Below are 27,965 nucleotides of genomic sequence, written 5' to 3' on the forward strand. Positions count from 1 at the left end.
TCAGTTTGTCTATTTAATATATAAAATACGGTAAAACATACGCAAAAAGGGTAAGGTCTCAAGGGACTTGGATACTTTGGTACAACAAACACTTTTTTTGTAAAAGCGGTATAGAATTTTAATAACATATCAGTGCATACTTTGTATATGAAAATATACACAAACTGTATATCATTCTCAAAAAAACAACAAAAAGAAATATTTTCTTTACAACAAAAACCCAAAGCAGACTAGCTCAACACAATATATTAGCTATAAATTTCATCTTTAGTATTTCATATGCTACATTATTCGGAGTTGTTGTCAAACTCACTTGTGATGCATGTCCTTTATCATTACTGTGTGTAACACAGGTTTTCTTGTTACAAGTATCCCATGCATTTACATGATTCAAATTATTCATGAATGACTAATTTCAGTTGTTTTCCCGTTTTTATAAATATATTCTATATCTTAATTAAAATTGCAGCATTTAACTGGTATTTCCTTCATTGCATTTGCTAATACCACAAGAACTGATCGTGCAATTTTCAGCATGTTGTTTAAAAAAAGGAAACCAGTACTATATGTTTATGATAAGGATGAAAATATAAGAGAGAGAGAGAGAGAAATCAAAACAGTTGACTATCCTACACAAAATAGCAATAAAATAAAAGCTCCATAATAATATCATCATCATAATAATAATAGACAATGGAACTGTCACCAGCACAAATTAATCCAAAAATAGTGAGATTCTAAAAAACATTGTACACAACGAGTAACAGGGGTGCAGGTTTCATTTCTCATATAGATTGTCTTGGGACTACACTGCCAGAGTGGACAGAGAAATCTTTTTGTACATGAACAAACCTCAATCGGTGTGGTGTCACATTTCAGTCCACCATCAGCGCCAACAAACACAAACAGTTTACAAATTAAATGATTCTTTTTTTATAATTTCACTGGAAATGTCTGTGAGGTAAAACAGATCGTTAGCTCTGTCTGACGGAGATTTCAACGGCTTAGATCTCAAAAAGAAATGATTCAACATTTAGTTTTCTTTAAGGAAGTTGGAGATAACTGATACCGCTCTAATGACTCGACGGTAAATTAAGCTATAGCCAGCCGCCTGTTAGCATAGCTTAGCATCAAAAATGGAAACATTTTTCTTTAATACCTGTCAAGTAGAAATGGACAATATCTTGGCATGTGTTTTCATTCAGATGTTTTGATGCATGTTTTTTTTTTAATTTTTCACAAGAAAAACCTGAGACAAAATAGAACATTAAAAAAAAGTCATCAAATTATTGCAGGACAGATTTTGCTTTTGGATAAACTGAGAACGTTTGTGTATTTCTGAACGAGAACCACCAATGAGTGTGATGGAGCCAAACTTGGTGAATATATATGGTGATGAAGTGCGTGACCTTTCACCCTGGAAAGATCGGAAATAGAAGTAATGAAAACAACAGATTCTCAATGTTTGCATAACATTACTGGATGGAATCAAATATTTTAAAATGTTGGTTGTAAAATGGACTTAAGGATATTGCATGAACACCCCCTTAAAGATAACCTGGAAGGTGTGTTTAGTTACATTAGGAAGAGGGTTAATGTAAACCTTTGTGTCGTGCTAAGCTAACCTGTTTCTGATCCTTTTACTCCATTTCTCAAAATGTTAGTCAACATCTTTGTGTGATATCTTTCTTTTATCAGTATAAGAGTCAAATTTTCTCCAACATGATTATTGAGAGTGAAAGTTTAAATGTTTGCTGGGGATGATTGGCAGAAGGAAAAAACCTGAAGTCCTCAGAGTGGAAAGCTTCCACACTGTCCAAAGAGGGACGGAAAAATGACCTGATCATGGAAAAACATCAACAACAACACCGGTGTGAAAACATCACACTGAGGTTCTTCTACAAATCTATGGTGTTGGTGCAAACGCTGGTTTGACTCTGCTGTGACCGATGAAGGGGCAACAGTTCAGACAAGCAGCCGTGTCCACTTCCTTAACAACGCCTTCACTGACTTAAAAGTGAAGGATGGTTCGAGCAGATAGTAAACAGTCTTTCACCACCAGTCTGCACTTTGAGCAGCGTCTCACTGGATTAAAGGTCAAGCAATCAGGAGAAACGTTTCTATTTGTAGGCTAAAACAACCCGTGTACACACACTCACACACTAACCTGAAATGGTTCAGACAGTTTGTACTAAAAAAAACATACGATTAAACAACAAACACAGCACTTGTTAGCCAATTTCTTGACTTCATTTCTATGTGAAAAAAGGCAAAAAATCTGTGTCTGCTTAATGTGAAAAGATCTAACATGATTCTTTAAGCGTCAAAGAAGTGATTAATCTCTTAACTACACTACAAGTGAATGGCAGTGTCCTAATCATTCCATGTTCAGGTGGTTATGGACGACTTGACTTTGATCGTGGGGTTTATTTTTTTTTTTTTAAAGTGTGGTAGGAGAATATGATGACACCACAACCAAGCAGGCCTCTTGTGTGTGAGGGACAGAAAGTGCACACACCATCAACACGAGCATAAAATAGGTTTACTGAAACAAGTTCGATCCACTAGCACAGCCTAGTGTGGCGTTTACCCCTGCACATATCAATTTCACACTCATATATGCAAACAGATCCACTGAGAATCAACACATTGCTTGTTTTTAGGGATACCTAGCAAAGTCTATGCAAATATATTCATATGTACATACAACGTGGTTTGAAGCTGAAAAGCTATTTTTACTCTGTCGCCAACTGAAGCGGTAGAAATATAGAAAATGTCTTTTTTCCTTACACTTTTTCCAAACACGGCAAAGAGCTAAGGAGAGCTAGAGAGAGCTAAAGAGGACATCAAAGCTTTTGTATAAGGAGTGATTTTTTATACAAAGTCAGAATTCCTACTTCTGGACAACTAACAGACCTTCAAAACATTATTATTTTTTTTTAAATACCAACAGATAAAGAACACTTGGACTGAAAAAACCAAATACGTCCCTACCTCAAAAACAGCCACCAAAGGCTCAAAAAACTCTCACTATGCATTTCACTGGATGGCATCTACTCCTCTATAATAAGCTGAGTGCTGATTGGCTGGATTTCTGCTGCAACAAATTCCAATCCAACTTCCAGAGGAGATGAGGAGAGGACGGGAGGAGGAGCCCCCCCAGTCTAAGGAGATAGTGCTGAAGAATTCAAAGAATCAGTTCCTGGTTCTTGTAGTTTTTCCAGACAGTGTGAGTGATAATCCGTCTGAGTCCCTGCACACTTTGCAAGAGGCATTTGGCATTTTTTCTTGTTGCAGAGAGGTCGAAAATTGGCACCCTGGCAGGGTCTCTCAGACGACCCTGTGTGAGTCTGTTTGCCCAGTGCCAGATATATTTATGCTCAGCCCTCACACTTGTCCAGATTTAATCCAAAAGTGCAGTTTGAAGTGACTTAATGGAAGAATGAACGGCACACAATCCAAGCGACGCTGGGTTTAAAGAGTGAGTCATACAGCATAAAGTCCCATAATGACAACAAAGCCACCAATCACACTGCGAACAATGTAGCAGAGCTGTGTGTAAATACATGAAGGTTATGCAGAAACCATGTGAAAGATAAGTGTTCTAACAATAAAAATGACTATAGGGGGGAGTCCATTCAAGCAACAAGGCTTTCAAAATCTACTGTTCTTCTGTTCACCGGACGACCCGGGAAAAAAGATCCAGCTGAGCATGAAGCTGTCGTCCCTCTCAGAGCGCGATCCCCACAACATCTTGAATTCTTTTCTGTTATTTGGCAAAGCCTTGTAGGTCTGTGTGACGCAGCTGAGCTGTATAATTTGGGACAGAGGCAGATGTGTGATGATAGTGTCACATGGCAGTGGGTGAGGGGGATTGGGCAGTGGGGTTTTTCAAGGATGAGTGTGGGTGTGTGTTTGTGGGTGTTTGAGTGTCCCCAAAACCTCAGTGAGCGTGCAGAGCCTCTATGTCACCCAGGCGTCCAGTCTCATGCGCTTGATGTTTCCTCCCTCCTGCTCCTGCTCGTTTGACGCCCGGAGGAGCTCGGCCGAGGGGCTAAAGTCGGGCGGGACATTACGGCCGGCAGGGCCAACGCTTCCTGTAGCTCCGCCTCCTCCTCCTCCTCCTCCCGCGTTGCCTCCTCCGCCTCCGGTCGCGCCGCCGTCGTCACGATCGCTCCCTTCGAAGGAGCTGGCGTTGCTGCTCACGCTGTCAGCAGGTGAGCGGCCCGTCGGGGGCTCCAGGCACAGCAGGGAGCCCGGGTACTGCGGCGGCGCAGTCAGGATGGATCCGGCTGTGGTCGAGGACGGCGTGGAGGAAGATGGAGGAGGGCAGGGTGTGCTGCGATCGCGGCCGGGCGAGACGGGCTCCGACTTGATGCTCACGCTCGAGTTGGTGTTGACGGTCAGCATGGCTTGAGGTATGTGAGTCACAGGCCTGAGAACGGGGTTACAGAGGACAGAGAGAGGAAGGCAGTGAGGGACAGAACGAAAAGGAAAGGCCAGAGACAAACAGACAAATGATTAGCGACTTGACAAAAGGCTCATGAGAAGCATTACAAGGCACAGCACCGACAGAGAAAGCCACACTCCTTTTGTTCAAATCAGTTAATTCTGAGCCTTCAAAGCAGAAAATGTGTCCCCAAAAGATCAACAGAACAGCCCAGGAAGCATGAAATGATTGGTGTGAGAGGGTGGCTCGCAGTGAGGCGGCTACCATGTGATGTGTGAACAGAAAATAATGTTAAGAGACCAGTAGTGGAAACCAGAACTACGTCTCTTTCCTGTTTGACTGCAGACAGCAGCAGACATGCTGGGGGGAAGGGGGGGCGGGGGAGCAGCCAAAAGCGCACAGACACACAGGAAACAGGAAGTGTGATACAGTACCGGCCCAACCACTCATCTCTACCCAAGAGCAGGTTGGACGGAGAGCCAACACTGTGGGGAGAAAACAAAAATGTTGGAGCCCAAAACCAAAAGAGAAGAAGGTGGGTCAGAAGGCATGTGTGGAGAAAAGTGTGAAACATTATTGCGAGCAAAGTCTCTCCGACAACAGCAATAATGTTAGAATGTCTCAGCATCAGAAACACAAAGACCCCAATCTGCTGAATATTTGTGTATGGTGTTAAGAGTGTGTATGGTGGCCCTTAAGGATAAAAAAGCATGCAAGAGTGAGTGACTGCAAACTGCTGTTATGCCTTAGTGAGGTACTTTCAGAGTTTAATTAAGAATAACTTTTCTTTCTGCAGAAGTGTACGGCAGCCCTCAGAAGCAAGTGATGCACTCTAGTGAACTCTAGTGATACATTTTCTTTCTTTGATTTTTTTGTCCAAATTGTTGTCTTGTGTTTATGACCAAACAAAAGGTTTAAAAATGATCTTGCCAGAATAAGTTTTTATATATTAAAGAATACAACAGCAATTTAAAATCCTGAGGATTTAAATGAAATATTATTTTACATTCATAGGGGTAAAAGAAAAACCCAGCTGGATACTTCGTACATGTGTTACATGTTACATACAGAAACCATTGCAGGTGACTTCAACTAACTAAATCCATATCTACAGTCAACGACTTAAACTGATCAAAAAATACATTCATTATTATTCCTGCCTCATCAGTAAAATATGAAAGGTTGATCAAGTTTATCTCTAATATTTTATCAAATCAATGTTGGCCTGTTATTTTAGCAACATATGTTTCATGTAGTTTTGTGTGGACTACAAACCCCCCCCCCCCCTGCAGACAAGGTCATGACATGTCACACACGCACACACTAGCAGGGGCTGTTCACCTCAGATTTGCAGCCAGACTGGACACCTGGCTAGACAGCTCGCTCTGTTTGTCCATGCCCCACATGCTGTGGACAAAAGGAGAGAACACACTTAAAAGATCTGTGTTCATGCTACCAAATACCAAAAAAAAAAAAACTAAAACCAGGCAGCTCTGCAGGATCCAGCTCCCACAGCTCCCGTAGCTCCCGTAGCTCCGGTCACTCTGAAACTGTCCACTAATCTGACACAGAGGCTTCACGGCTCTTACTTGAACCTTCAACCAAAAATAAGAAAAGAGTGAACATTTCTGCAAAATGGTGTGAACAAGTTTTCTAAATAAAGGGTTCCACTTGACTCGAGTGATTTTCCTTTTCCTTTCTAAACCTAGAAACATCCAGAATTGAGTAAAATCAAGTGAAAATAATGGACGCCTCTGGCAGAATCTGCCTTTTTTATTTTAGACAATGTTTGTTTGAATTTTGTCTTTAAGGCTAAATATCATTCTGAATGTCTATGAAGGGTTGTGACAGCACTAAGACAGAAAGCCAGTGTATGTGTTTATGTGTGTGTGTGTGTGTGTGTGTGTGTGTGTGTGTGTGTGTGTATTTGTTAATGTGTTTATGTGTGTGTGTATGTGTTTATGTGTGTGTGTGTGTATTTGTTTGTGTGTGTGTATGTTTATGTGTGTGTCTGTATTTGTTTGTGTGTGTGTGTGTGTGTATGTTTATGTGTGTGCGTTTATGTGTGTGTGTGTGTATTTGTTAATGTGTTTATGTGTGTGCGTTTATGCGTGTATGTTTATGTGTGTGTATTTGTTTATGTGTGTGTATTTGTTTATGTGTGTGCATTTATGTGTGTGTTTCTCACAAATCTGAAGTTCCAAAAGCATAAACTTGTATCTTTAATGTATTGTCAGGACTGGGCCTCTTGAGATGTGACTTCATATGATGCAGTCTGTAACTTAAAGGAGCCGATGGAACCTTATTGAGCTGTTTTTTACTGACGATTTGATTCACAGCTGTAAAACATACTTACCTTTCACAGTAAATCCAGCATCATTTCAGAGGTTCTAGTGTTTTAGGTTTTTGTACAGTGACCTTTTTTAAATCATTTGTCGCCTACACTAAACTGTTCCTGAAACATTCCCGTCCTTACAGTTTGACACTGTGTTTATATAAATTAATAAAACAAGAGTAGATAAATATTGGTGTTCACATTTTATTCCTAAATATATATTTTTTTACCATAATATCAGCTAGCAGTCATTGAACAAGGCGGGCCTATAAGGGAAGGATCCTTAATCCTTAAAAAAATTATATTTCAGATATTGCAGACTGATAATTTAAAAAAAATATATAGATTTTGACAATGACTGACATGTGTTTAAAATTAATTTACATTTTCTTTTTTGTTTGTATGACATTAAACTTTTTACTCTGGTATTGTTTTTTTTTAACAAGGCTCCCTCTATTCTGTTTTAGTAAAGAAGGGTCAATAGTGAACTCTTATTGTTCTTTTTATATGAGCACAAGTGATATATTATGAAGTCTTACTTTTGGGGTGTCACTTTGAACAGACCTCTTGCCTTCATAAAAGATCTTTGATTAGCCATCAGTCTGTTATTAATAGAGGATCTTTGAGGCAGCAGGATTGTTGTTGAAGAGCCTCAGATACAGCAGATATATTCAGGTTGATGTTATGAAGAGGCAGAGATGGAGAGATGTCGTGAGAGACCAATTCACCAAAACAAACGTGAATTGCTTGTAGAGAAAGTCATGGTATGGATATCATGCATTTGGACTGGAAGTATGTCAGTAAAAAAAAGGGTCATCAGTGGACAGATAGTTGTGACACCAGCCTGTAGAGCAGAAATATGTCAGCTGCACCCAACACCATCTCCCCTGTCACCCGATGTGAGAGACGGAGATCTTCAGGAAAAGGGAAAGACGCAGCGCTGCTTTGAAGATGGATAAAGACTTACACCAAGTTGCTGAGTAATGAAGGATTAAGTTGTTGTTGTTGTTGCTGCTGGGCCTGCTGCTGCTGTTGCTGTGGTTGCTGGGAAACAGCCTGCTGCTGTTGCCATGGGGATACACTGGTTGGCAACAAACCGCCAGGTGATGCCAGAGCGTGTAGAGCAGTGATGTCTGCACTTGTCAGCTGGTACTCTGAGAGGGGGAGAAAGGAGAGGAAGTCCAAAATTGAATGCTCAAAGTTTCCTTATTTCATCACCAGGAAAATATTTTTTTAAATATTGTTTACAGCCATCTGTTCCTTTCTACTTTCATTAAAAGGATCTTCTTGTGTGTTCAGTTTACCTGTGTTGTACACTGTGGGCATGGCGGAGAAGGGCAGCCCTTGTGCCAGGAGGCTCGGTGTTGCCACAGAGACCACTGGTGTGGTGAGGCTTTGAGCCACCTGAGCTCCTGCTGCGAGCCGTTGAGCGTTCTGCAGTCAGACGAACATCGACAGGTTAGTCACAGCAGAAACATGGAGCAGACTGTCAGCTCTGCCCTGAAGCTAAATGACTTATTACATTAACGCGGGATCGTTTCTGACATGCTGGGAATGACGATATGGTTTGATTCATAATGATGTTCAGAGTGGAGTAAATCTCAGCGACATGTGGATTTACTGTCAGGAGGATTCTGATGACATGCATCAAGACAGTTGTTTTTGAGTGTGTTGTATTCAGACATATTACATTAAAGGCACTTAAATCAACAGTTAGCTGTAATAATGGCTTAAGATGGGGTTTGAAATTATTTTTTTTTTCCTTCAGTTTGTCTCAATTAAAAAAAAGGAACAGTAAAAGAGATGAAGAGTTATTAGACATGAACTGGAGATATTGCAGATACTTTACACTCAGGCACCAAGGCTGTGGCTTTTCTCTTCTTAGACCTCATCAGTACTGACAAACATAATGTCATAGTTTCTCATCAGAAAGACTCTATAATAATATTTAGTGCAGCAACTAACTATTCATTCTTTAAGCAATGAATCTGCTCATTATTATCTTGATTAATTGACTTTAGATTGTACAAATCATATAAATAACTTGATTATCTGTGCAGCGTTTATTCCTTTTTCAACACTGACCCCCGCCCCCCTGTGCGAACAATAAAAGGTTATCTTATCATATTAAAGTTTTTAGCTCTTTAACAGTCTACAAGTAAGGAGATACATTTTGATTTTTCACACACTATTTGAATATTTACAACATTTCAGAACATTACAAATCCCTGGCACATTAAAGGCTTTATATGTGATTTTTTGATCCAGCAGATGACGCCCCTTGAGCACCAGCATTTACCTGAAATGAGTGTGATCTAGAAACACAGTTAAGCAGTGAGTACAGTATGTTATTCTTCTTTTCTCTAGTCCCTCAATTAAACAACTTTTATACACGAGGGGAGGAGTCAGCCGGCCGTCCTGGCGATGTAAACAAACTGAAGATAGGACTCTGAAAACTCTGAAAACATCACAGACAGTGGGACTCGGGTGTTACACCCATTGTAGACAGTCATGACTCACAGAGTTATTTTCAGAGGATATATTTGATTTATATTATATTTAAGTGTGAAACATCACATATAAAACCTTTAAAATCACCACTGCACTTTTTTGTCGATTGACTATTAGATGTCAAATAAAGGCTTTTCAGCTCAGGGCTGATTTAATGCAACAAAGCAGCCATCCTAAATGAAATGAGTCAGCATCACACCTGACCAGGTTTAATTAACTGTTGAAGTCAGAGTTGTGACTAAGTGTGAAAATCACATATAAAACCTTTAAACTATAACTACATGAACACTTGAAGCTATCTGGAACTATTTCATCTCTAGTTTTGAATTCCAATTGAGAGCACGGCTGATCTCGTGTTTCTCCAGCGGATGTCACTAAAGGTCTCACAGTGTGATACCTGTGCGCACTCACTAACAGTGCATCATACCTTAATGTTTCCATTATTCATTTTTTAGTGAAGGCTTAGGGTACAAACCTGCCGCTTTCTCAGTATTTGAACATTAAGTTAGACATTTACAAGAGAAATATTCAGTGTTTTCTCCAACACAGGTGCCGTAAACACACTGTGAGAGACCTGTTAACTGCTCCAGTGAGGTTTGGTTATTATGAAGCCGCTCTGGCAGACACAAATCTGTGTCGTAAAACAACACTTTGTAGTCTGGTTCAGCTGAGTTATACCGCAGATAAAAGCAAGCTGACGTCATCTGTAACATTAGAATAATAACAAGTCTGCACAAAGAAGCCAGAGGTGCAATAATTCAGGTCTGGAATTACACTCATGAATTGTGAGACCTTGTGAATGAAGATCATCCAGAGAGGAAACATTGGGCCTGAGTTATGACTGTAGAGAGAGAGAGAGAGAGAGAGAGAGAGAGAGAGAGAGAGAGAGAGAGACCGCAGAGACGGCCAGATTCAATTAAGTGCCTTTGTGAAGACGTGAGGCGGGGCAGCCGGGTGAGGGTGATGAAAATGAATCAGTCTTCTCTGGAAAATGAGATTCCTGCCCATCAACTTTGAGAGGAAGTGTAAAGAAGGGACTGACAGAGTGTAGCAGAGAGCAGCGGCTGTCATCGCTCTCTCTTTCGAAACATTCAGCCTCGATAAGGAGAGATTTTACAGGATAAAAAGCGTTCTCAATCTGTTTAATGTACCTGCATCTTTAACAACCTTTTACAATTACTTGGGGGGAAAATCATCATTTATCAACTTATTGAAATGTCATTTATTTTTCCTTATAAATAACATTAGGACAATTTTATGCTGCAGCTGTAACATATTTGTCTTGCAAATATAATAATGTTACCTACTCTTATTATTTCCTAGGTGACATTTTGAAATAACTTTTTATGTCTGACCCACAGTCCCAAACTCAAACAAACTGTATCTATTTTATAAATGAAATATTAAAATAAGTCAAACAATTATTAAATAACCAAAAGTTGACCATTAAGTTGCAGATCCAGGCTGAGTTGTTAATTGTTTAAATAAACAGAGCCAGTTGATCCTCAAATGTTGAATGTTATACGTTTTTTTTGTTGTAAACGTTTGTCGTCATGCAACATGTGAGCAAAATGCCTTTAATGTAATTCCAGTAAGCTTTATATCAACTGTACTTTAATATTTTGGTGGAAGGTGACAATGAACCTTTGTGTGAGTGTCGGTGAACAGGGAACATGCTCTGCAGCGCCTCGCACCGCAACCTCAAGTGAAGAAAAACACCCATGCTCTAGGTGGCATCAAATGATGAAGTTAATGGGCCTGTTTTAAGGTCTGACAGGATAACTCAGTTTCCACTGAAACACAGAGCACTACTACAGTGAAGGTTATTCTACGTTATCAATGAGAAGAAGATGATCCTGAACACTGCAAAAAATGCTGCAACAACACAACCATGAGTCCTGAACCACATGCAGTCAGGTTGGGAAACCACAGGCTGAATCTCAAGTTAAATGTCAGTGGAGCAAAACCAAAACAATGACAGGTCTTACTGTACAGTGTTGCAACCATGCTAACAATGTCACACAGTTGATAGCTATCGACTCATGCGAGTGACTGACATGAGGAAAAAATCACCTCGTTTACCAACTCCAGCTCATCCTCTGTCTGTAAAGGGTGGTAACAGAGACAATTAAAACTGGGATTCATGCTAACAACTACTGTCAAAGAAAATTCTTCACTCTTCACTTTAAAGCTGTGCAAACTGTGGCTAAACCCATCATCACTCTGCACTGCACAGTGCACACTGTGTATTGCTTTGAACCAAATCAAATTAAACTCAGCCACGATGCTATATCGGCACCCTTTCTTTTTTTAAGGGGGGATTGAACAAGTCAGCCCCAAGTGATAAATCCCCTACAAAAAATATATTAAAGTATTTTTTGGTAGTTCTTCAAAAACTGCTTTATTGCATGATCTAAACGCTAACTTGATCTGAATGCTGATAGTTCATCATGTTTCCATTTAAAGCTTGCAGGCTGCTAGCTGGGAGATTGTTACAGTAAGCAACATTTTAAATCTTAAAAACACAAACTGGAAGGGTAGGAGAAGTCTAATGTAGCAGGCAGATACATGCGAGTACATCTGGTGATTGGAACTAGCTAGGAGCTAACTGAGTTTGTATGTCATTTTGGGCTAGGCAGGTAGAGAGTGACTTTATACAAACCTTTTGATTGATAATTAGACTGAAAAGATCTGGGAGTTGCTAAAAGAAACAAACAGCAGGTGATAATTCTCTTCTCTGTGGGTCTGTCACTATAAGAGACTCTTCTGACCATCATCTGAAATTCATCTGTCAAAGGAAGACTGTATCATATGATGACAAGCTCCAGAAAAGCTAACATGTGGTGACACGTTTGATTCTGAGGTCAAGTTTTTCAAGTCCAACAGGAAGTAATGATCTATTGGCGGTGGTTTGCGTACTGTGTCAGACATGCTACAAGCTAACGTGGGTGCATGTTTAGTTCAAAAGGTGTCTAGAAATCTCGTCAGCATGTCAGTGGGAGTTGGCTGATTCATCCAGGACTTCACGCAGTCTGCCAGAGTCAATAATGAGAAGTAGAACATCGAGAGGAGAGCACAAATCTTGGCTCCGAGGTTTTTCACTAAAAACACAGAAAAGATGCCAGCCTCTCTCAGACTGTTTATCATCTTTTCATTCTTGGATTTCATTTGATACATCAATATAAACTCCCAGTGTTTTTGTATAATTTCCATCTCTTTCACTGGGCAGTGAAGGCTGATTTTGAGATCAAATGAAAATAATTTCTATCTCCTTGTGGCTTTAACAAAACTTCGGGGTTTCAGGATCTTGGTTAAGGTAAGTATTTCAGTATGTTTTTGTATGTAATCAGATGAATAAAATCCCAGTTTTTTCAATGCTCATGGTTAAAAATGTTAACTTAAAGCTCCCAAACATCACAGGTTGTGCCTGGTTAAGCTCACCATCTGCCTGAGGCTCTTTCCGCCCTGAGAGGTGATGACTCGGAGGTCTGGCTTGCGGCTGTTGACCATCTGGGGGCTCGGAGGTGGGGGTGGAGATTTGGCCGGAACTACTTTCCCCAGACTGTTGCCGTTGGAAACAGTGAGGAGGCCTGGGGAGGCCCTGGCACTGGTGTATCCATTAGCTGCGGGATGACAGAGGTGCGAATGCACAGAAATCGATCAGAAAATCAAACAGGTGAATGCAGACAGCAGGGAACGGAGAGCGAGGGCACTTTAAAGTTGTGTTAAAATAATCCTACAAAAGCTTTCTTTTATGCTATTTTTAGAGGCTCTAATTTAAAGATATGTCAGCAAAGAGAGAATAAAGCTTTCAACGTCCTGTCATTGAAGAAAAATCCATTCCAATAACAGCTAAGAAGATGATTTTTGGTTTGGTGATGATTGGACATGATGTCTAGACAAAATTTGTTCCTTCGTTTTAAAATCTTTAACAACGTCTTCTTTGAAATGTCAACAATGTCAACATTTGCAGAAATGATAAATCCCACTTTAGAGGCAAAGACTTCAAAAAAGACTTCAATTTTTAGACTTAATATCAAATAAAATGAAGTATACCACGTCAGCTTCCTATGAAAACACTTATTAAAAAACTCCTATGAAATCAAAAGGTTCACAATGTTGTAGTGCTGGATATTTGGATACATGTATGACAAGATGTAGAGAAAAGGAGAGGAAGAAAGCATTTAGGACAAATACTCTGACATGAGGGGGACTGAGAGCATTTTACAAAGAAGCAACAAGACAAAACTCAGGAACAGTTATGAGACTACTCACGGACTGGACTTGGACATCCTCCGTTTGAGTTATTCAGATCGCCTCCGAGGAGAGCACCTTTTAGAAAAAGAATGAAATGGACACAACGATGTCAAGGGAGAACAAAACAGACACTACAAGCGTTCACATTTCCTGAAAACAAAGACATAAACGGTACACCTTTTTTTTTTATATTCGACAAACTCCAAAAAATAAGGAAGCAATGAAGTGTTTGAAATTATTGAGAAAAGACAAACAGATGGTGAAATAGAAAGTCCAAAAAATCTACAAATAGACTTTGGATGACTTTGTTTTTTCCACTGCTGTTTCGAAGGTCAACAACGAGAGCTTTCAAACTTCTGAATATTTTACTACGATTTGTCAGCAGAATTCCAAAATAGCATTTAGCTTCATGGTTTTTAGTACTATCATTACTCTGCATACCGGAGTCTTTTTAGTACAGACAAGAGCATCCTGCCATCCTGCCTGTGCACCTCTGAATTCTTTCATCTTGAAACATGAGCCCGAAAAGGAAACTGAAACTTTATTTACACTTCATGCAGACTGAGCAGATTGAATAACTATCCATGCTCCAAAAAAAGGCAAATGTAAATACATCTTAAAAACACATACCAATCTGCTCAAACATCCACTGGTGACTGCAGTTTCAGTTAAGTGCCATCTTCACAGAATAAATTCACTACAACAGTAAGCTGAAATACAATGGAGTCTATCTGTGCTCCAACAGCTACAGCTGAAGTTAAACTACACAAGAAAAATAAGAATAAATAAATGCTGCTACACTTTAAATTAAGGTCACAACATTCACCATTAACAAGTTGCTTATTAACATGCTAATTAGTAGCATACTGGCTGCTTATCACTCATTATTAAGTGCTTATTAGTACCTCATTCTCCATGATCATAATCTATATCTAATAGGGCAGTTACTCACCTGCACTGGCTGGTCGCTGTGGCAACCCAGGTGACACTGAATTTCTCTGAAGAGCCGGCTGCTGTGGCGACAGGAGGTGGGTATCTGTGAGTGTCGATGATGTAACATAGGAGGTAGTTACCAGTGCGTTGCCAGGGTTACTGAATTGCAGTGTGCTCTGATTGGACGACTGGACTGTGACAGGCATGGAGAAGGTCTGGGGCGGAGCTGCCGTTTGCTGAAAGGACACAAAAACGATTGTTAACATCCATCGTACCAACAAGGAATAAAAAAATGTGTCCTTGCTAAATCAATGTCATGACAAAGTTTGTTTAAGGGTTTTAATATGGCAAAAACAACCCGTCATAAAAACAGTTTCTTCCCCCAGGCTGTCACTCTGATGAACGCTAAACAGTCACAGAGTGTCAGACCTGTCGCCGTGAAATGACTCTAAACCAACCGTCACTGTGAATATACATATATGTATATATATATTATTTAATTTAAATGATCAATCTACACACACTTATTTATGTAAATACTGTAATTGACATCTTAATTGACCATCTGTCACATAACTGCATTTTACTTATCATGTTACTTCAGCATCTTTTGCACTATTCACCACTGCACTGTTTCATATTTAGTCATGTAAATATTAGTCTTTTCTTATTATGTTTATTGTTGATATTTAATGTTGTACCTGTACATAAGAGAGCACAGTTCACCAAAGTTAAATTCCTTGTGTGTGTGTAAGCATACCTGGACAATAAATCTGATTCTGATTACACTTTAAAATGTGCTCTGTTTTTATTCACTTTTATACACTTTATAGTTTGTCTGGTTTTTAAAAACTCTGAAGTGTTGTGAGTTTTGTACTTTCCTTTTCCCAGGGGTGAACACCTTCTCACTATTCATTCTTTTCTAAATATTTCATTTGAAATAATCTAGTGTTCGAGTACACCCTTATGTTTCTTTTCATGTACTTGGAAGTGTAAAGAAACTGTTTAATTAACAGTTACCGCCTGGGATTAACTAAAGTTTCTTGTTGTTTGTGTGAGAAAAAAAAAAGCGTGAAACGGCAAGTTGGAGGAACTTCACACCAGAAGCTGTTTCCTGTGAGCCATTTGACAAACAAACTCTATGTTCAAAAACAGAAGCAGACAAACCATCGTTTAGAATAAACATTTCAGTTATTGTTCTGCAGGTTAGCTGACTTACTCCGTAGCGTTTGAAGAGAACGTCCAGGTCCTCTGTGGTCTTGCGGTACTTGTCGTCGTTAAGGGGACTTTGGTCGACGGAGTCTTCACCGTCCGGCTCGGGACTGTCACAACCATTGAAGCCTTTCTTTCTCAAAGTCTGTTCAAGAGAAGGGGAATGAGGAAGAGGAATCTTTAGGTGACACAATTTGTTTGTTTTTTTTCAGCTCAATCCCAATCCAAGCCCTGAGATAGTTACTGACCTGACACTTAAATTAACCTGAATGTTAATAAATTATATCCAACTGTACCCTTCTAAATATAGTATAAACAATCCTCATGAACAAAGGATCTAAATCAAGTGAATAAGCGACTTTACTTTATATGTAGTGGAGATAATTTGAAAGTGCAGTGTCTGCGACAGAGGCATCACAATCTGTCAGAGAGGAGGCATGAATATACATATATGTATATATATATTATTTAATTTAAATGATCAATCTACACACACTTATTTATATAAATACTGTAATTGACATCTTAATTGACCCATCTGTCACATAACTGCATTTTACTTATCATGTTACTTCAGCATCTTTTGCACTATTCACCACTGCACTGTTTCATATTTAGTCATGTAAATATTAGTCTTTTCTTATTATGTTTATTGTTGATATTTAATGTTGTACCTGTTCATAAGAGAGCACAGTTCACCAAAGTTAAATTCCTTGTGTGTGTGTAAGCATACCTGAACAATAAATCTGATTCTGATTCTGATTCGGGTATATCAGGCTTTGAGGGAGTTGCTGGGATGGATTTACCTCGATGATGTCTGCGTTGGTTCGGCTCTCGTGCGGCTCGTTGTACTCTGTGTATTTGAGCAGAACCTTGTCCATGTCAGTGCTGGCGTACTGAAACAGCTTGTTTGCATGATTAAAGATGATCAGTGCGATCTCGCAGTCGCACAAGACACTCAGCTCGTAGGCTTTCTTCATCAGGCCAAACTTTCTCTTTGTGAACGTCACCTGAGAGGCGGGACATAAAACCTTTGTGAGTTTATTTAAATTGAGTAAATAAATGTGAGCTAACAAACTCTGGAGTTTTGCTACATACAGAAAACAATTCAAGTAGGTCAAACACTGAGGTATACATGTTTGTATCTGTGTAAAACTGTCTTTGCCTCTCCAGTTTCCTTCTTCAGACTAAAACAGTTATTTAGATAACAGAAGATGAAGAATCAAAATCATGACAAGAAAAAAAAAAGATGATGACCTGAGAAATATCTTTCAAGTGTTTAGTGAAGCAGAGATGACGTCACATGGACCAGAAACATTTCCCGAAAAAAAAAAGGTTTTTTTTTGCTGATCTTGGGCTGACAGAAAAATCAGAGACAATCAGTGGAGTCAGTTTTTAGCTTCAGTAATGAAGCATCATTGTTTTTGTGGATGTTTTATGACTCATAACTATTTGCACTACAAAGCTCTAACAGTGTCAAACACTGAGCCTCTGTTGTTGTGCTGAATATCTTAATGTTAAAAGAATCAAACATAAAGATTCATTTTGTGAATAATCCATGTTGACTGAGACGGTCCAGTCAAAAGTTCTCAATGCTGAAGTCAGCACTAAGAGGACGCTGTAAAAACAACGACTCTGGCCTGTGTGCATAGTTCTGCTTAGTCAGAGCGTAAGGCGATGGCCTTGGAATTAAAACCAAACCAAAAGAAATCCTTGTGGTTCACAAAAAACAGAGATAACAGAGGAAAACCCCGAATAATATGAATGAAGATTTTTGTCTGACGACTCATCTGACCCAACTGAGAAAACACAAAAACCTTGGTCGTGGAGGAGACCATCGGTCCCTGTGAAGAAGCTGCAGCGCTCTGATTATAGATTTATCTCAAATCCAGTCAATCAGTGAAAGCATGTGACGTTTCTGAGCAAAACTAAAATCGCTCTTAGAAAAGACATGACACATGTCAACTGAAGAAAACCATGTGGAGGACTGAGCTCCAGGCAAAAAAATCTCTGCAGTGCGATGAAACCATAATTGAACTTTTCAGTCGTGATACAAAGCACTTTGTTTGGCAGAACTCATCTCATCCATCCAACAGCTCCCCTGCTGTGAAGTGTGGTGGCAGCCTCACACAGCGAGGGCTTGTGAGGAGAAAAGAAACAACGATTGGAGCTGAAAAAGGCAAATTCCCGTCAACAGCCAGCTTTTGAGTATCTGACACTTTTCACTGCAGAAAATGTGCGCATTTCAACGGGACAGTGATACAAGGAATTCAGCAATGGAGCGCAGCAGAATGAGAACGTACAAAAGCTGTGAGTGATTTCAGTCCATCTTAAATCTGCCTAAGACTGGATTGTGAACAATATGAAAATCAAAAGTAATGTGTGCAGGGTCTTTAAGTCTCTGAGCATTTCATGAGCATGGAGACAATATTTTCAAATCATTTTGAAGCATAACAGAGCTTTCAATGCTCAAGGTCTTATATAGAACTTTACTGAAGGTATTATTTTAATCAGTAAAATAGATTTTGACATTATGATGCCAAGAGAATTCCACTTTTAGTTATAGAAGCATGAAAATGTCGTTTTAAATGGTCATTTTGGCCTATATTAGATTTGAATGATACCAAAGACTTTGTACTCTGTTCACTTCTATAATGCAATAATTAATATGAGTTAACTAGTGGAGGTTTGAAGAACCCCTTTACTGGGATTTTCAGATGACAGAAATAGGAAAAGGATGATTGACACATCTCACTGTGCAGTTCATTTCACTTGTAAGCCACGTTACTATGGAGACATACTTTTCCATGTTGCTGCACTGAGCAAACTGTTGGCTTTTGATTAAAAGCCTTTTTATAAGAACAGCCTCAAATTGGAAATATATATCAAAATATAAATTTACCGATCTGACATATTATACCTATTGATGATACTTTAAAGTGTTCCATAAGCAGTAAGACAGACTGTTAACAAGAGTATTGAGGGTAAATGATACAAAGGTATAAACTAGGACTGTCAGCATTAACTAGTTAATCATGATTAATTCAGGTCAGACATTAATGCATTAATGCTTTTAAGGCGCTGCCTCGATTAGTCTCCCTGCAATCACAGTGATGGAAAAGAATGACACTGCTGCCTCTTTGAATGTCTCATTTCACTAAAAAAAAGAAGAAAACTCTGACAGCTCGGCTGACGAGTCCAAAGTAATATCAACCTCATGACATCCAACATTTCACTTTGTTACCGTTCCTTTGAGCTGTTTGACTTTAGTTTGTCAACAGTGACAAGTTCCTTTTTCTCTGTGGTTAAGTTAATGTCGTAACCTTCAATGAACCAGAAGGTCCTTACTTTATTTCAAAATAAAAGCAGGGTTGAGTTCAAACAGAAAGTAAGTGACTCACAGTAAAAAATAAAAGCCTAACGATTTATTTAATGTGCAAAATAATGGAATTTAAAAAAATGTGAATGAAAATGTGATTAATCAAGATTAACTCACATAATTTAGTGATTTAAATTGTAATAGTAACAGCCCTAGTCTAAACCAATTTTTTCAAGTTGTTTGCTAATAAGAATAACAATCACCATACAAATAACTGTTTGTGGCAGCCAGCCCTCACCTAAAATAAAATAAGCCACCAAAAAACAAACACATGAAAAGACTCACCTGCTTGTTCCTTTCGTCCGTGATCCGCTGAATCTGAATCTTTTTCCTACCCATAATGCTTTGTGGTTGTGGACACAAATGTTGTAGTCAGTCAAGTGTAGAAGCCCCTCTCTGAGGGTGAGAGAGGAAGTGCCGCCTGTGACCTCTTACTTCAGCAAAAAAAAAAAAAAAAAAAAAACAGTCACACACAATCCAGCATCCGAGGAAACACGCACACACGCATTTCTCTGACCAGGTGTGTCGAGGCAACTTTGTCGAATCCTCCGACTGAGGAGAGGGTGAAGAGATGTGTGAAGTTTGAGAGGAGAAGACCTCAGTTCATGGTTTGTTCCACAGGGACTGAAGTGACAAACTTCCCTGCAGCTGCTGTGCTGAAGGAGGACGTCGCTCCTCTCCTGTGTGAGACACACACACACACAAACACACACACACACAAAGGTCACTCGAATGTCAATCATGTTCCCGACACGTTACACAAACATGAAGACAACGCAGGAAACTTTTCAGAGCAACAAATCAATTTAGATATCTCAAATGGGAATGAATTATTATAATCCTGTCGTGTAAGAAAATGAAAACAGAAGTCTGCCTCAAATGAACTGAAGAAAGACGAAGACAGAGGGCGGTGTGACTATGAGAGAAGAGGGGGGAGGGGTCATAGTGAAGTTATCCATCCAGACAACGTTTTGTACCAGAAAGATGCTCTGTGGCGTCCTGCGTCCAAAACTAGTCAAAGCGTTTCATCACATAGGTGCAGAAGTCTTGCTTCAGACTCACTGTTCCAAAGATTTGATTTCTGCTTTGATCTCGTGCTCTGAGACTTCAATGAGATTCCCGTTCAGCCGTCACAGAGACCATCAGAGGAAGTTATTGTCTAGGGTCTTATATCCTGCTCAAATGCACTTTAGCAGGTCAAGTTGGGGAAAAGATGTGTTTTTTATGATATACAGTTTTACAAAGAAGTTGTTAAAATATACACCTTCAAATAGACTCAATCTAAATAATTGACTAAAAACCACAAGTTAGACGTAGCTGCTTAAAGTTGAGCAAATCATAAACACAGTCTAGATACTACACAGACGACTACCCTATGTGTCCTCTGTTTAAAGTTACATGACAGGTTTATTCATCAGCCATCAGAAGTCACACAAAATAACACAATTAAAACATCTTTTTTCTGTGACACTGACACAATAATGCTTTGACAGAAACCCCTCTGCACTACTCTTATTAAGAATTCCATGGGCTCAATGAATGGTATTGGGTAGACTGACAGATTATTGAAGGGCTGAACAATGAGTTCTCTAAATGTTGAAAAAGCTGGACTAGAAATCTTGATGTTGATTCAATTAATATTTGAGGGGAAGGGGGGGGAATATTTGTGTTCTACATCTTAGGACACATTTCAGATAAAAGTTAGGTTTTTATATTAGATTCACAAATATTTGTAATAGCTGTAAAGCCGTTCAACAGCCATCTCCGTGTGTCAGCTGATCTCCTCATCGACGTGAGAGAGTCCAAGAGTAATGAATAAGAAATGTAAAATAAAAAGGCTTATGATGAACGAGAAAGCCTTGAGAGCTCTGCAAACTCTACATGAGCTCCACCTTTGAGACTCTCTCTCTCTCTCTCTCTACAATGCCAGTGTGTTTATCTTCTTCTGCTTGTTTTCAGCAGTTCACAGACTTTGCTTAGACCGTGATCTTAAATAATCAAAAGAAGTTTTTCTAATTTAATAGTCAAGGGCATTTTGAATGCACTGTAAGTGGAGACATGGATTGATTAATAAAAGTCTTTATATCCATATCATTCAAATTGACTGAAAGTAATATTACAACACAAGCCGTATTCTTCCCGAGGTAGAGCTTTAAACACATCTACAACTGTGGCTGTACCGTTAATCATATGCAGTAATAATCACAACTCTGACTTCAACAGTTAATTAAACCTGGTCAGGTGTGATGCTGACTCATTTCATTTAGGATGGCTGCTTTGTTGCATTAAATCAGCCCTGAGCTGAAAAGCCTTTATTTGACATCTAATAGTCAATCGACAAAAAAGTGCAGTGGTGATTTTAAAGGTTTTATATGTGATGTTTCACACTTAAATATAATATAAATCAAATATATCCTCTGAAAATAACTCTGTGAGTCATGACTGTCTACAATGGGTGTAACACCCGAGTCCCACTGTCTGTGATGTTTTCAGAGTTTTCTTAGTCCTATCTTCAGTTTGTTTACATCGCCGGGACGGCCGGCTGACTCCTCCCCTCGTGTATAAAAGTTGTTTAATTGAGGGACTAGAGAAAAGAAGAATAACATACTGTACTCACTGCTTAACTGTGTTTCTAGATCACACTCATTTCAGGTAAATTTACATGCAGTGTGAAGATACGCATAATAAAGATCACTAGCATTAGCATGCTAACACAAACAATGCACCGCGAGTTGTTTTGGTTTCATGCTGGTGCTCAAGGGCGACATCTGCTGGATCAAAAAATCACATAAAGCCTTTAAGCGCTTAAATGCTAAACATGATTTAATTTCTGCTTCTAAAATATAAAGATCAGATGCATTCCTGATTTGAAGAGACCACTTTGGGTCTCTATGAGATTAAACCAAACCTTTTCAACTCATTTCTAACATTTAATTGACTTAACAGTTGAACAATAAATCAAGAATATAATCAGATTAACTGAGTCTGAACAAGCTCAACTAATATTTCAGAATCGGTCTGACTAACAGTTGTTTCCATCCAATCATCCACTATCTTTACCGCTTTTCCTGTTTGGGGTCATGGGGGGGTGGGGCCTATCCCAGCTGTCACTGGGCGAGAGGTGGGGTTACACCCTGAAGTGTTTGCCTGTCAATCACAGACAGCTGACATATAGAGACAGACAACCAGCCACACACACATTCACACCTAAGGAGAGAACCCACACATGCACGGGGAGAACTCCTGGCCGACAGGGATTCGAACCAGGAACATCCTTGCTGTGAGGCAACGGTGCTAACCACTGGACCACTGTGCAGCCCCCACTAACAGTTATTTCAATATCATTAGAATATTTTTTACAACTAATTATTTAGCTTATTATGTTAAATAATGTTCACATGATATCCCGGAGCTCGACGTGAGTATCAAGATCTCCTCCTGTCTTACAAACACCATAAAAAGACTCTTTATCTACTTTCATAAGAGACATCCAAGATGAGAAAACCTTACATTGCTACATTTTCATCATGTTAATCTTTTACATATATTGCCCAGCTTAGGGCTGGTATCGATATATCGATATATTTTCAAACAAGATATAGGGTAAAACAATATCGTTAATATGAATATAGTTTATGTTTCATTAAAATAACGTTACAGAGGTGCCAGGTCACCTTTTTCTCATCTCACTGATGATGACTGACTGTCTGTCCCTCTTAACCCTGCTCCTCCTCTCTCTCTCCTTTATTTTATAATATTACTTTTTAAATTCACAAAAAAGTAGTTTATTTTTCCATGTGTTTTCACTGTTAATAAAATACATATCGATATAGATCGAGTATCGCCATTCAGCTAATCATTATCAAGATATGAGTTTTGGTCCATATCACCCAGCCCTAGTTCAGCTCTATTGGAAATTTTTTTAATTCAATGATACATGGAACAGGATTTATCTATTTGTTTCTGTATGATTTTACAATCCTTAGCAATAAGAGAGGAAATTTGAGCTGCTTTAAAAATGAAAACAACACATTTTGGAAGTGGAAATGAGATTGTTCCCAAAGGTACATTTTCTGCTGCAGTGAATACTGGCAATAAAACACGTGAATAATGAAGCTCAGAGAGAAACTGACAACTAAATAGTTGCAACTATCACTCCACATATTTTGGTATCTTCAGCGCTGAAACTATTTTTCTTCCCTCCCAGTCTCATACTGAGGCTCAGCCCTGTTGTGTTAAGTTTTCCCTGCAGTCTTGACCCTGTGTGTCCGTGCTTTCCTGTGGGATTGTTGTGAGGCCAGACGGAAAATATGAAAATGCCAGCGGAGAGCACATGGGGCCTCCAACAAACCACGTTTCAACACTTCAGAGTGTCCAGCTTGAGAATTAATCAGAAGCTGTAACAAAATCCAGCATATTAGGTTCTTCATTTCATGGCACCATTAAATGGCAACTTCAGCGTTCAGGCTTTCTGCTGCTTCTGAGCGCACGCGTTGGATGAACGGATAGATATCAGCCCTGATACTGAGCTCAGAGAGGGCGTCAGGTGTTTGACAAAAGATGACACATTCACATAAAAAAAATTTTTTTTATCGGAAATCTGAGTGATAGTGTTTGCAGTGTGGTGATTGGATGATGATTTGCTGCCCCTGTTTTCCGATTTACAAATAAACCTCAAATACTGGACTTTTGCACAACATGAGCCATTCGGAGTCCTAACTTTTCTGATTTATTCCTGTGCATTTTTCAGTGTTTGACTATTAAGCATGAACGTTTAGGCTATGTGCTGATAAAGAAAAGTGTGACAAATGCCCATCACAATATACTGGGGCACAATGTGACGTCTTTAAGGTAAGCGTCTTACAATCAACTAATTGTTTAAGCTCTGTGTTACAGCTTGTTACAGCTTCAATTAGCTCTAATTAGATATGACACAATTTCTCCAGGTACCTCTTCAAACTGTGCAAATCTTATAACAAGCATGTTTAGGCTGGGAAACGATGATTTAGAAGCATTTACAGCATCTTCTTGAGGGGAATGAACTTTTACCTTTTGGGCATTTTAGAAACCTGATTTTAAGCCTCCCAACCTGTTTTACATAAGTGTGTTTATTTATTGCAGTTTTGTACTCGCTTAATTATCTTAATACATTTTAGACTTTTGTAGACTGATTTTAGCAGTCTTGTATTATCTGTCTCCTGTTTTTCTTTTTGATTCAATGTCGGTTTTCTAATTATTTCTGTAATGACTCGATGTCATTGTAAATGAGGGTTGCCCCTCAATTACCTTTCGGGTATAAATAAAGGTTGAATTGAATTGAAAAGCGGCTCATCATCATTTAATTATCTAACCAGTGAAAAAAGTTCATTTAAAGTGAAAAAGGTGGAGGATATTCATACGACTGTTATATTCTTTGTTGGTGACCATAATAAGAGACGTTACGATGCCCATTACTAAACAACATTATATATCAACTAACTAAATATCAACACGTCACAGAAACAATCATGCATGATGTGATCTGAGCTGTGCTTGGCTGAAGATTTTTATACACTATGTACTCACAGTAGTGCTCAACCCCATCATAGATTATTCATTAAACGTCACAGTAGGACATCAACTCTAAACTATTACCCCAACAACACGCTTAGAACTAGCCAGCTCTCAAAGAGAAATGATAAACTCCTCCTCCCTAGTAACTACTAATTAAATCCCTGTCGACGTACAATGTTTTCTTTGATTAGCCGAGAAATTACCAAAAATCGGGCTTCACATCAAGGCTTCTGTCTAGCCTCAGTCCCCCTGACTGCCCTCTGCATGGCTGCCCCCTCATTACTGTAATTGACACGTTCGTCCCTCCTCGTCCCCCCTCAAGGCACTGATGGCTCAATTAGGTGCTGGCCTGAGGACTCTGATTGGATGCCAAGATAATGAGGTCGCCGCTTGGCTAAAACAGCGTCCAGCAAAATCAAGCTCGTTTTGTGACACACGCAAGGCAAAGAAGAAAATACAATTTTTAAAGCATGTCTGAAGACACATGTAGTTTAAAGTGGTGAAGTATGAGTGACTTAACTCATTATTTTCATTTGGTGACTCGGGATGACATGTCATACGAGTCGTCCAAGTGAGGGTTACGCAACCCTTGAATATTGTTCTGATGAAGGACAGGGCAATCAAGCTCAGGGTAGGCATCTGTCTGTTTTGGAGTAGTGTAATTAGTGGCTGTGACCTTTAGCGGATCATGCACTAACCAATGAAATGAGCCAAAGCCCTGAGATAAATGGTCCGAGCCTCAAACGTGACTAGCAGTGGGGTTTGCCCCTCTGAAGCTCTCAGTCAGGGCTTTGGGACGGTCTTAATGGCTCAATCTCAGCCTCCCATGGACAGCACTGATTTGCACTCATATAGACGTGTGACTCTGCATCAACATTTCACCTGACATTGACAAGGAACCTGGGGTGATGACTAATTTATGGATTCGAGGTCACTGGCGAGCACTGCTTTAATTTTCTCTTATTGATTATGTTTCGTCAAGAATTGTCCAAGGTATTCCTTCTTTAAATCGGACAATCCATCAAAACACTAAGAAGATAGTCTTTTACTCATAATCTATAGGCTACTCTCATACACATTGAAAATAAACAAATCCTCACATGCAAGATTTATTAATTAGTAATTAATGACTTCATTTTGCAGAAATGTAATCAACCATTTTCTTTGTGTAATCATCTATCCAAATGTAGAAAAAATGGAAAAAGCTGCCACTTTTCACCCAATAAATCACACTGATTGTTTATTTTTTTTATATTGAAGCATTGCAATGACTCTCTAATTAATGTAGGTCACTATTAAATAATATGTTTCTTCTTTAAATCACTTAATTAACGTCTTCTTGAATGCAGCATTATGTTGTTTTGGTTACTAAATTATTTAGTTCTTTTGACAATAAAATTGACAAAAAAGCAGAGTTCAGTGTGTTGCTATATTTGATTGACAAGTTGCTACCATAGCAACATTGTAGTCCTAGTTTCCCCCCTGAAAACTAGGAATAAAAGATTTGCCTCTACATTTTAATCAAATTGAACAATCAAGTGTGTTTTTGATTTGTCTCTGTCCCTATATAATGTATTTCAATCATTAAAAAAAAATTTTGTTGTTGTATTGCTATTTAATTCATCTATGCTAACTCGATGAAAAACACAAACAGTATGACTTGCTGCTTGTAAGGCTTGACAGACTTTAGATTCCCATGCACCAAATGATACTGAAGATGAAAAACATGAATGTTGTTGTAAGAGTTTGTGCTGGGGACTTGTAGGAACTATCTATTAGTTTTATGTTGTTCATCAACCACTCCCAGCTTTGTAGGCTCAAAGTCCTTCTCATAGGAAGTAGCAAGTTTCAACAACATTGTTGTTTTAAGCACCTTCATTAAATACATGTCCATAATAGCAGCCAATATGTGGATTCAAACTGGAGACAGAAGGATTCTCTGGGATCCATGTGAAATTTCAGGATGTAGGGAACTTCTCCTCAACCCCAATAATACAAATAAAAAAAGGATTTAAACCAATCCCAACAAACACATCACATCTTCCAATGACCAGCGTGGTGCTACAAGAGGTGGTTGATGAAATGTGTCAGTTATGCTCTCATGAGCGCATACAGATGTTGCTATTAATCCATCTGCAGGGATGGCACACATGTTGGTGGTATCGCTCTGTCAACCTGGCCTACTTCTAGCCCAGCAGCTTTGGTATACTGGGATGGCACAGAAAATCATGGATGCACAGGCCAATCTTGAACACATTGCCTCACTCATTTGATTTGAGTCTTAAAAGGGTTTATGTCAAAGAAAGTAGTAAATAAGCCCGTGAAAATGTCCTTTATCTCGCTACAGCCTTGTCGTTTCTTATCCTGCATTGGTATTGTTATGTCTTTTGTCCAAAATATTACCAAAATACCATTACCAAAAATCAAACTTGAACCCGTAAAGGTAATATTTATTTCTTGGGGCGCTTGCTTAGTAATGAAAAAGCAGCTGCATGAACAGCTCCGAACAATAGGTCACTTATGTGTAGTTTTCCTGTTCTCTCCTTGATCTCATTAAACTACCAACCATGTAAAATATGGTATGCAGAGTCCATGTGAGGGTAAAAATCGCCTCTTTTTGAAGCAAAGCATGAGCAGCAGTCATAGCTGTGATATCCTGGACACAGTGTGACAGATGGGAGTCTGAAGACCGAGCAGGCCCACAGACAGGTACCCTACAGGATCTCATTTAACACTGCTATCAACATTGTGTGCTCTGATTTTTCGACAAAGCAGTGCCCTCCTTTGAGACGCTAAACACGGGGATTGGTTTACAGGGCAGAAACAGGAGCCACTCTACACAGGCCATTTCACAATTTTCAAGTTACGAGTCGACCGACAGCCATTACCTTCCTTACCCTCTCTCCATTTAACTGCGAGCTGGAGCACACACGCACTACTTTACATCAAAATACGGACATTTAGTATTCACCTAAAGGCAGTTTCTTTATTTGATATACATTAGTACAGACTTCCATGTTACTTTAATCAATTTAAAATTATAAAGCGAGCAGGTTTGTCCTCTTGTGTGAGAAAAAAAGACGCAGGAAGGAAATGTATCACTCCACTTACCCTGAAATATTGTTGATAAAAAACGAAAACAGGCCTGCTGACACCGGCTCCAGAATCGACCCGCCTTGTTTACGAAGCATTAATTAATCACGCTTAATCGACGTCTCTATTTACATGAATCCGCGGCATTTTATTCCATTTAATGTTGAAGTAACTATACTGTCCACCCAGGCGATACAGTGAACCCAGTGTACGATCAACGTCATTGACATTAGCCCGTGATT

General features: G+C 39.2%; 1 protein-coding gene across 5 annotated transcripts; it reads right to left on the minus strand.

The window, feature by feature from the left end:
• On the minus strand, positions 1-27,956 carry LOC132991547 (myocyte-specific enhancer factor 2D homolog). Of its 5 annotated transcripts, XM_061060323.1 has the most exons (14): positions 27,742-27,956; positions 19,595-19,757; positions 19,363-19,511; positions 16,505-16,708; positions 15,706-15,843; positions 14,506-14,722; positions 13,572-13,628; positions 12,738-12,919; positions 11,370-11,399; positions 8,090-8,219; positions 7,753-7,939; positions 5,792-5,857; positions 4,885-4,935; positions 1-4,435 (listed from the first exon to the last, which is right to left on the minus strand). In XM_061060323.1, the coding sequence occupies exons 3-14, from the start codon at positions 19,414-19,416 to the stop codon at positions 3,964-3,966; spliced, it is 1,788 nt and encodes a 595-aa protein (XP_060916306.1). In that variant the 5' UTR covers positions 19,417-19,511; positions 19,595-19,757; positions 27,742-27,956; the 3' UTR covers positions 1-3,963. The 5 variants fall into 5 exon arrangements, with proteins under 5 accessions (XP_060916306.1, XP_060916307.1, XP_060916308.1 ...); XM_061060324.1 differs by lacking the exon at positions 11,370-11,399 and having other exon boundaries at positions 19,363-19,757; XM_061060325.1 differs by lacking the exon at positions 4,885-4,935 and having other exon boundaries at positions 19,363-19,757.
• Between the last annotated feature and the right edge of the window lie 9 nt (positions 27,957-27,965).

The sequence above is a fragment of the Labrus mixtus genome, chromosome 16 (assembly GCF_963584025.1).
Source record: "Labrus mixtus chromosome 16, fLabMix1.1, whole genome shotgun sequence".
In the NCBI taxonomy this organism is placed as follows: Eukaryota; Metazoa; Chordata; class Actinopteri; order Labriformes; family Labridae; genus Labrus; species Labrus mixtus.